Source organism: Bos mutus, chromosome 18 (genome assembly GCF_027580195.1).
Source record: "Bos mutus isolate GX-2022 chromosome 18, NWIPB_WYAK_1.1, whole genome shotgun sequence".
Classification (NCBI taxonomy): domain Eukaryota; kingdom Metazoa; phylum Chordata; class Mammalia; order Artiodactyla; family Bovidae; genus Bos; species Bos mutus.
Genome location: NC_091634.1, coordinates 822,965 through 833,972, shown reverse-complemented (window position 1 = coordinate 833,972; position 11,008 = coordinate 822,965). Strand labels below are relative to the sequence as shown.

At 43.7% G+C, this 11,008-nt stretch overlaps 1 protein-coding gene across 1 annotated transcript; it reads right to left on the bottom strand.

Annotated features, from left to right (window-relative positions):
• Nucleotides 1-1,067: 1,067 nt before the first annotated feature.
• LOC102275728 (zinc finger protein 211) lies at nucleotides 1,068-8,053 on the bottom strand. The gene is made up of 3 exons (XM_070386946.1): nucleotides 7,653-8,053; nucleotides 6,398-6,524; nucleotides 1,068-2,918 (listed from the first exon to the last, which is right to left on the bottom strand). Exons 1-3 carry the CDS (start codon nucleotides 7,683-7,685, stop codon nucleotides 1,447-1,449), a joined length of 1,632 nt encoding a protein of 543 aa, XP_070243047.1. The 5' UTR covers nucleotides 7,686-8,053; the 3' UTR covers nucleotides 1,068-1,446.
• Nucleotides 8,054-11,008: the final 2,955 nt, after the last annotated feature.

The following is an 11,008-nucleotide window of genomic DNA, read 5'->3' as shown; positions in this document are numbered from 1 at the left end:
GCAGGCATCAGGTGTGGTCGGAACACAGGAGAGTCCCTGCTCTGAGCAGCAGCAAAGCCGCCAGCGTATATGTGCAGTGAAGAGGAACCACTCTCACGAGACAGCCCTTATGAAAAGCCCTCTACCTCTCTGAGATGGACGCCCCTTCTTTCTCAAATAGCAATAATAAAAACTGAATCACAGCACTGGTTTGGTTGAGTAGCTAAATGGAACAATCTACAGGAAAGTCATCAATGTTGGTTTTCAGAAAAAAGATAATCAGCGTGAGGCTAGGGTATAAGCAGGGCTCATCAGGCAGGGGATGAGGGGTGCAGAAATGTTAGGACGGACAAGGTGTTATCTCAGTATCCAAACCTGGAGGGAGCAGGAGGGGGTAAAATGACCAGACTCCCTAAATCTTGAAACAGGTAACCTGGAATTAAATCCCAGATCCGTATCCATTGCAAAGAGATCACAAACATGATACAGCATCTCTGTGCTTCAGTTTCCTCTAGAAAGTGTCCGTTTGCAGCATAGGTACGTCCCACCTTCTTACTACCTCAAATCCCTCAATTTCACTGCCAGCCGTATTGTGATACCCATAAAGCCCTTTCTCTAGTGTGAGCTACTTGATGGCTAATCAAGTGGCACTTTCAGGAAAATGATTGACCACATTCCTTGCACTCCGAAGGGTTTTCTCTAGTGTGGATTTTCCTAAAGGAACTCAGTTGGTGGGCTTGGTTAAAGGATGTCCTATATTCACTGCACATATACAGTGTTTCTCTTCTGTGACTGCCCTGATGATAATGGAAGCCAGACAGAATATATAAGACTCACCACATACATTACACTAATAAGGCCTTTCTAAAGTATGAATGGAGAAGGCAATGGCACCCCACTCCACTACTCTTGCCTGGAAAATCCCATGGATGGAGAAGCCTGGTAGGCTGCAGTCCGTGGGGTCGCTAAGAGTCGGACACGACTGAGCGACTTCACTTTCACTTTTCACTTTCATGCATTGGAGAAGGAAACGGCAACCCACTCCAGTGTTCTTGCCTGGAGAATCCCAGGGACAGAGGAGCCTGGTGAGCTGCCGTCTGTGGGGTCGCACAGAGTCGGACACGACTGAAGCGACTTAGCAGCAGCAGCAGCAGCAAAGTATGAATTCTCTGATGTCCAATGAAACAGTACTTACAGGTAAAAGATTTATCATATTTCTTGTACCGATAAGGCTTTTCTCCACTATGGATTTTGCTATGGGTACTGAGGTACTTCCTTCAGCTAAAGGATTTCCAACATTTGGTGCAGGCGTAAGGCCTTTCTCCACCGTGAACTCTGTGATGTACAATTATGTTCCAGTTTTGGAAAAAAGATTTATTATATTCATTGCACTCGAAAGACTTTTCTCCAGTGTGGATTTTCCTAGGGATATGTGGAAGCTGTCTCTGGCTAAAGGATTACCAACATTTAAGCCCTTTCAGAAGTGTGAACTCTCTGATGACGATGAAGGCCTGACCTATCAGTAAAACATTTCCCACATTCTCTGCACTCATAAGGCTTTTCTCCACTGTGAACCCTCTGATGCCGATGAAGACGTGACCTATCAATAAAACATTTTCCACATTCAATGCACTCATAAGGTCTTTCTCCACTGTGAACACTCTGATGATTCTGGAGGCCTCTCTTAACAATAAAAGATTTCCCACATTCACTGCACTGATAGGGCCTTTCTCCGCTGTGAACTCTCTGATGGTACCGGAGACCACTTGAAAAAATGAAACATTTTCCACATTCACTGCACTCATAGGGCCTTTCTCCACTGTGAACTCTCTGATGATACTGAAGACCTCTCTTATCAATGTAACATTTCCCACATTCACTGCATTCATAAGGCCTTTCTCCAGAATGAACTCGCTGATGATAATGGAGGTCAGATTTAGCAATAAAAGATTTCCCACATTCACTGCACCCATAGGGCCTCTCGCCACTGTGAACTCTCTGATGATACTGGAGGCCACGCAGAGCAACAAAAGACTTTCCACATTCACTGCACTCATAAGGCCGTTCGCCAGTGTGAACTCTCTGATGGTCAATTAACCGCCCCTTTTGGATGAAAGATTTACCACATTCCTTGCATTTATAAGGCTTTTCTCCAGTGTGGATTTTTCTATGGATTCTGAGGTACCTCCTTTGGCTAAATGACTTTCCACATTCAGGACAGGCATATAGTGTTCCTCCAGAGTTAAATCTCTGACCTGCAAGGAAGCCAGATTTGTGGGCAAAAAATTTTCCAGAATGGCTGCATTCATAAGACCTTTCTCTGGCATGAACTTCCTCGTGCTGAATAAGGCTATTTCTTTGGATGCAGGCTTCCCTACATTTGCTGAACTCACAATATCCTTCACCAGTGAGGGCTTCTTCATCCTGAACAAGTATGTCTGTGGGGTTGGAGACTATCTTGTCTTCTCCCCAGCTCTGGTGACTTTTTCCACTGTGAAAAATAGCATCATACTCCTTACTGTTGTTTCGTGGCATCCTGGTATTAGTGGCTGGTTTCTGAACTCCCATGTTGGCCAGGAAGTCATTCCCAATCTCCATGTTGGTAGACAGATTCCTTGCTGCATGGATCGTACAGCTTTTCAAATATGCAGATCTTCCCATATGACACTGGCAGAATTTCACTCCAGTGTGCTGCTGGACATTGGCAGTAAAATAGAATTGTTTCCCACATGTCCCACACGTGTATTCTTTCTGCTCCCTATTTGTTCCTTGCTCTTCAGCTAAATGTAAAATGTCTCTCAAGACTGGGACACATATCTTACAGGGCTGGGTATTCTCAGGAGACAATTCTGCCCTGAGAGTCCTAATCTGTGATGCTCCCTCTGCAAATACATTCTGTTCAGAACATGTCTCTGCATGCTGGACTCCATGACAAGAACCTGAAAACAAACAGTTTGACTTTATTGGAGGGAATAACATCATTACAACTGTACATCTGATACATGAAAGAGGCAGTCCATGGAATCGTGTTCAGGACATGAACTGGGATTAAACTGAAGAAGCAGCTGGTCTCACTATGCCCAGGACACAAGGACTGGATGTGGCTCTCACAGCCAAGTGGTTAAGACAGTGCACTGCCAATGCAGGGAGTGTAAGTTCAATCCCTGGCCATGGAACTAAGATCCTACATGTCTCACAGCCAAAAAAAAAAAGAGGAAAAGATTAAAAAAAAAAAAGTTACTATATTAATATCAAAGCTGACTTAACATAAACAAAGTCATCAGGGATAAAGAGAATTACACAATGATAAAGGGGTCAATTTTTCAGATTTCAAAATAATCCTTAACATTTATGTGCCTAACAACAGAATATTTAAACGTGAGGCAAAACAGACCTACAAGTAGAAACAGATATAATAGCTGAAGACTATAATAGTTGGAGACTTCATTCAAAACTGCTCTACCAGAAATGACCAGATTCAGCAAACAGAAAATCTGTAAAGATGCTGTTCAACTGAAAAGTGCCATCATCAATCAACTGGATGTAAGGACACCTAAAGACTACTAGTATACTCCACCCAAAATCAGCACAATAGTCTATTCATGCTGACATATAACATTCACAAGATAGACCACATCCTAGGTCAGAAAACACACCTTAACAAATTTGAAACAACTGAAATCATACAATGTCTTTTCTCAGAGCGCAGCGGAATTATAACAAAAATCAGTAACACAGTTGGGAAGATCCACTGGAAAAGGGAAAAGGCTACCCACTCCAGTATTCTGGCCTGGAGAATTCCATGGACTGTATAGTCCATGGGGCTGCAAAGAGTTGGACATGACTGAGCGACTTTCAAAAAGAAAAAATATGTAACACAAAGATAGCTGAAAAAAAAAATCCCAAAATTTTGAGAATTAAACTATACATTTCAAATAAAACATGGGTCAAAGAAGAAGTCCCCAAAAAGAAATCTTAAGAAAACTTTTAGTTAGAACTGGACATGGAACAACAGACTGGTTCCAAAAAGGAAAAGGAGTACATCAAGGCTGTATATTGTCACCCTGCTTATTTAACTTATATGCAGAGTACATCATGAGAAATGCTGGGCTGGAAGAAGCACAAGCTGGAAATATCAGGAGAAATATCCATAACCTCAGATATGCAGATGACACCACCCGTATGGCAGAAAGCGAAGAAGAACTAAAGAGCCTCTTGATGAGAGTGAAAGAGGAGAGTGAAAAAGTTGGCTTAAAGCTCAACATTCAGAAAACTAAGATCATGGCACCTGGTCCCATCACTTCATGGCAAACAGATGGGGAAACAGTGGCAACAGTGGCTGACTTTATTTTTCCAAAATCACTGCAGATGGTGACTGCAGCCATGAAATTAAAAGACGCTTACTTCTTGGAAGGGAAGTTATGATCAATCTAGACAGCATATTAAAAAGCAAAGACATTACTTTGCCAACAAAGGTCCGTCTAGTCAAGGCTATGGTTTTTCCAGTAGTCATGTATGGATGAGAGAGTTGGACTATAAAGAAAGCTGAGCACTGAAGAATTAATGCTTTTGAACTGTGGTGTTGGAGAAGACTCTTGAGAGTCCCTTGGACTGCAAGGAGATCCAACCAGTCCATCCTAAAGGAGATCAGTCCCGTGTGTTCATTGGAAGGACTCATATTGAAGGTGAAACTCCAATACTTTGGCCACCTGATGTGAAGAGTTGACTCATTTGAATAGACCCTGATGCTGGGAAAGACTGAAGGCAGGAGGAGAAGGGGACGACAGAGGATGAGATGGTATCACCGACTCAATGGACATGAGTCTGGGTAAACTCCTGGAGTTGGTGATGGACAGAGAGGCCTGGCGTGCTGCGATTCATGGGGTCGCAAAGAGTCGGACATGACTGAGCGACTGAACTGAACTGAAGAAAACTTTTTTAAGTATTTTCAAATAAACACAACACTTTTCAAAATAAGTGAAAGCAGTGTTTATAAGGCAATTTATAGCATTGAATGAACATATTGCAAAAGGAGACCTAAAATCAATTATCTGTGCTTTTACCTTATGAAACTACTATATAGAAAAATCAACAAAGCTCCAAAAAACCTTGTTATTTAAAATGGCCAATAATATAAAAAGGATTCTAGTCAGTCTGTGAAAATGAGGCAGTACACAAATTAATAATATCAAAAATGAAAAAAAAGGGGAAAAAAATGAAAGAGAAGGGACATCCTTGGTGGTCCATTGGCTAAGACTCCTAACTCTCAAAGCAAGGGGCCCAGATTCCATCCCTGGTCGGGGAACTAGATACCACACGCTGCATCTAAGAGTTCACATGCCTCAACTAAAAGATCTACATGCTATGAAACATCAGTAAATTGAATCAAAAACTGTAAAAAAAAAAAATTACATACCATGATCAACTGGGATTATTGCAAGGTACACAAGGATAATGTAACATTCAAAAATCAATAAACAGAATCCATATCAAGAATTCTCTGGCAGTCCAGTGGGTAACAACCTACCTGCAGGGGATACAGGTAAGATCCCTGGTCCGGGAAGATTCCACATGCCACAGGGCAACTAAACTCTCAGGCCACAAGTACTGAACCAACCTGTAAACCTTGCTCACCACAACTAGAGAAAATCCTCCCAGCAACAAAGACCCAATGCAATCAAAAAATTTAAAAAAAAAAAAAAAAAAAATTCTAAAAACAAAATAAAAGCAACCAAAAAAGACAACCTAAAAACTGGGAGAAAATATTTGCAAATGATGTAAGTCAGAAAGAGAAAGACAAATACCATTTGATTTCACTTCTTTATGGAATCTGAAATATGACACTACATATCTACATATAAACATACAGAAAACAGAAACAGACTCAGGAACAGAGAACAAACTTGTGTCTGCCAAGTGGGAGGGAGGTAAGTGAGGGAAGGATTGGGAGTATAGGATTGGCAGACGCAAACTAGTAAACAGCATGGATAAACAAGGTCTTGATGTCATACTACAGGAAATTATATTCAGTACCTGTGATAAATTGTAAGGGAAATGAATAAGAAATATATATATATATATATATATATGTGTGTATGTGTGTGTATTAAAAAAACTTAGTAGCTATGCTGTGCAGCAAAATTAACATAAAGTTGAGAACTGAACAGAATATTTTAATAAAATTATAAAAACAAAAAAACGAAAAGACTACTGACCCTGAATCCTCAGCTGCAAATCTGGGGATACAGGTGTTCTGGCGCTGAGGTTGCACTCTTCCTAGCTATACTAACCACAGACATAACTCAGCATTTTGAGAAAGCGCCCATGGTCCGTATGCGACAAGGACATACCTACCCCAGGGGAAAAGGAAAAAGGCAGAGCCTAGCTCAGAGGAGCGAGGTGGGTGTGTAGGCCTTACCCAGCATGCACACAAGTGCGAAGTTCTCCAGCATGACATCAAGGTACAGGCGTATTTGAACCTCATCAAGAAGACACCATTCATTCCAGGAGAAGTACACAGCCACATCCTCAAAGGTCACACTGCCCTGGTACAATAGGGAGAAATAAAACAGTGAACGAACTCACTCCCAAAAAACCACCATCCAACTTCTTCGCACATCTCCCCCACTGCCCAGTCAGATGGGGCCTCCTGAAACCTGGAGTTAAAAAAAAACCTCCCTCCTTTGATCTGACCTTCCCATTGGCTCCGGAAAACACAGGTAGTCCTTTGAAGCCAAAATCCGGCTCTTCCCTACTGTTTATTCCCACCAGGAGAAAAAAAAAAACAACCCTGCACTTACCTAAACCAGTTCAGCCTCACATTAAAAGTGACCAGTTCCACACTTCCTTCCATTGATGATGGAAAATAGGAACCACCTCAACAGACCCCGGCCTGCATTCAGGACCCTGAACATGGGGTTCTCCAGGGTTCCCAAACCAAGGGTCTAGGTGAATGGCAGGTGAAGAGCCTTAAGACCCTTGTCAAATACAAAGAATGCGTGCATGGGCTTGAGAATAATTGAGGGACAGGGACAACCTCCATTTACCAAAAGTGCTTCTGCAGACCTGGGAATCTGTGGGAACGGGCAGAGCACGGAGGAAGGTGACCTGGGTGATGTTCCAGGAGCTCAGGCTTTCCCAGGACTTCTGCCTGGGACCAGAGCCCTGGTAATGGCACGGTGGCTGGCTAAGGTCTCCTTCGTGACTCCATCCTTAGTACTACCTCTTTAGAGTTGTGAGCAAGGAAAAGCCAGAAATTCCCTCTGCCTCAAATTAATCATCACAAACCAACAGACTTTTCTTTCACTAAACAGTTTCGGAGCCTAATTTTAAAAACCCCAATTCAGATGACGTCCGTCCTGTGCTCAAAACTCTTCACCGCTTCCAGAAGGTCCAAGCAGGAAATGACAACCTCTCATTTGCCACTCCAGGTGAAGCCTGCCCGCAAACGTTGTTCCTCACAGAAGCTGGACGGACCTCAGGTTCCCCAACATTCGTTCTTCAGTTGCATCTCAAAGCCTCACTCACACATTACACAGGTCCTCGGAAATAAGGACACCACCCCGAAGGCCGCCTGTCGTGGGAGAGGGCCCTGAGATACAGCGGCCTGAGCAGGCGCTCTCGCACGGGGCATTCATATTTTGACGGGAAAGGGGGCAGGGCAGAGCGTTTACCTGAGGTGGCACCGGCAGCGAAGCCGCCGCCATCCGAGCCTGTGGGCCGAGCGGAGCTTCCAAAGTAGAGCGACCAGGTCGGTTTCCGCACGATAACTCGCCGCAGGTGACACTAAGCACAGACCCTGTGCAGTGTGCACGAAGACTCCGCTTCCGCCTAAGGCCCCTCACTGCCCAGCAAACTCCTCACTCGTGAGCTTTTCACCAGCCCCACGGTCTCAACAACAAACACAACGTCGAAATAAACGCGCCGGAAGTCACACTGCCGGATCCAGGAAACGCGCATCTTCTGAATTTTCAAGGGCTCAACCCACTCCAGTGTTCTTGCCTGGAGAATCCCAGGGACGGGGGAGCCTGGTGAGCTGCCGTCTGTGGAGTCGCGCAGCGTCGGACACGACTGAAGCGACTTAGCAGCTACCTCACCTTAGCGCAAGTTCTTCTGGGTAATGTAGTGCCAAGGCCTCAAGGCATGGCGCCACACTGGAAGGGCAAGGAGGAAAGCCAAGCAGCACCGCGAGGAGCGCTGGGAAATCACGTGTCGGGGGCCTCCGTCCTCATTCGAGAGATGGGGAGTCGATGACGAAATAGGGGGAGAGTGCTTCAGAGAATTTAAGTCTTTAATGATACTGATCTCTGAAGTGTAGGGATAATGTAGCTGACAGCCATTGGTAACTGGAAGTAAGAAAACATTATCTTATTGCTCTTGAAATGCATGCAACCTGAAGTGCTCAAGTCATCTGTAAATTATGGTCAGGGAAAAGAAAAAAAGACTACAGGATTCTGACTGGGAATGTTGACAGTTGATACTGGGCAGGCCTGCTACAGCTGAACAAGAGAGAAAACACTTATTTTCGTCCCCCAGAAAAGGCTGTCGTGCCTGCATAGTCAGTGATGGTGTGCACCTAAGTGAGAAACAATGATGGATAATCAGGACACCCAAAATGGCTGTATTCTTCCTCTTTGTACATCCCCTGCCCCACCAGTCTGATTCACCTATACCCTACTCACCTGCCTGAACTTTCACTTAATAATAAAGCCTCATATATCAATACCTACCTTCTTGCTCTAGCCCCGGATAGTCCTTGTTTTTGTCATTAGATAGTAACTACTTCACATTGAGTTTCTCAGAGACTGTAAGTGGTCTGCTTTTTTCCTGGTTTCCCTGTCAACTGACGAGCCAGCCTCACCTCAATTCCCTCTAAAGCAAGTAACCTCCCTATCCTCCCCAGTAAAAAAAAAAAAAAAGCCTACCGCCACATCCTGCCTGCTGTGTCTGACCACGGTGATGTGTCTCTCCTGGACCTTGTGATGTCTTCGTCCTTGTCTCTGGGCTCTGTATTTGCTATTCAGGCTGAACGATTATTAATATGTTATCCTGACTTTAAGACTAGACCCCTTTGTCTCTCACAGCTGTTCAGTGTCTCCAGTTTCTGCCACTCCAGCCCTGCCTGGCACAGTTCCACAGGGAGGAGGCAGGGCCAGGGTGGTTTCTCTGTAGGTATGCTGGGGTGGGTAAACTGTGGCTAAGCAGCTGTCAGAAATGTGGGCTGCTCCTCATGCACCCATGGAGTAACTGCCAACAATCGCCACTGCAGCCCAACCTGGGCTCTGCCCTGGGACTTGCCTTTGCACCCAAAAACCGAGTCCTTACCCTGGTCTTGACTGCACCAGATCCAGCAACATGTTGGGGCATGGAGTCAGTGGAGCCAGAGCATGTCTTCTCCTTGGCTGAGGTGTATGTGAACCTGCTCACTGGAAACCAGCAGCTGATAAAGCAGACCTCACTCTGCCAGGCTCAAGGGCCAGGAGTGAGCAAGCAAACTCCTACTAAACAGGGTTCAGGCTCCTGCAACTTTTCTGTCTGTCCCACTGTGCCTCCAACCAGTCCACCACATAGAACCTAGGACTGGGACATTCTGTTTCTTGAACTGCTCACAATCCAGATGCCATGATGTTACCAAAACACACACAAAAAATACATGATATGATAAATGATCTCACAAAGGGGTAGGATGCAATAGTCATGCCATTTATATAAACATTTGAAAACAGTCATCACAAAAGTAGTGGGCTTCCCTCGTGGCTCAGTGGTAAAGACTGCACCTGCCAATGCAGGAGACAAGGGTTCAATCCTTGGTCCAGGAAATACCACAGGTCACAGCTATTGAGCCTATGGTCTAGAGCCTGGGACCCAAAACTACTAAGCACATATGCAAAAACTCTTGAAGCCCTAGTGCCCTAGAGCCCTGCTCTAGCACACTGCAATGAGATGCCCGTGCACCACAACCAGAGAGTACCCCTCACTCTCCACAACTAGAAGAAGCCTGTGCAACAATGAAGACCCAGCACCATCACAAATAAATAAAATTACATATTGTAAAAAGTGGAATGTGCTCTTACATCAGTAATTTTAATGTTGAGGATGAATTAAAATGGCAGGTAGAAACTGGTTTGAGGGGTATACACAAAGTATCAGAATATTGACATTTACTTATTAAATACGTAAAATTTAAGTCTACTGCACAACCATAAAACGAGTTTTAAAATATGCAAAACCTGTCACCATATGATCATTCAACTATGGTAGCATTCTTAAAAGTTATTTTTGGCTACTGAACCTGTAAGAGGGGAAAGTATCCAGTGGTGCACTACTGGCAATGCTTCCCAACTCCATGTTCAGTGACATTATGTTTGCAGTCCGACATTGGCTATGGAAGTATTTACACTCATGGAAATTGGCAAACGCTATAATATAAAAAAGGATTTACTTTGTAACTGAATGTCTGCACTTAAGATTGAGGTAGCTTATGTTAATAGTATACATTTATCTTAAATGTGTATAATGTATTTGATTATTGCATTATGCGTAGTAAAGAAATTGAGGAAAACATGAGAACATGTTCTCTCAGTATTCCAAATTCAAATTCCATGCAGGAAACACTCACATTATTGAAGAATAAGTGAAATATCACGGATATCTTTGTTGTTTCCCTGCTCGCCTATTTGTCACAAAAAGGGAAAATGGGGAAATCCCACAAAATAAAAGTAGGCAAAAAGATAGGAACAGAAAGATACCCAAACAAGACACACAGGAAAAGAGACATTAAAAACCAGCAACACTCAACATCAGAAATCCTGAGAAATGCAATTAAAATCATAATGATTTCATACTGCTATCTTACAGTCTTCATTGGAGGTGTCAGCATGCATTCAGTCTTAGAGTTTAAGATAGGCTGGATTTCTGGGTCATATGGTAGTTGTTAGCTTTTTAAGAAATCTCCATTCTGTTCTGCATAATGGTGATATCCATGTATATTCCCACCATAGAGCCTGAGAAAACCATAATTCAAACAGAA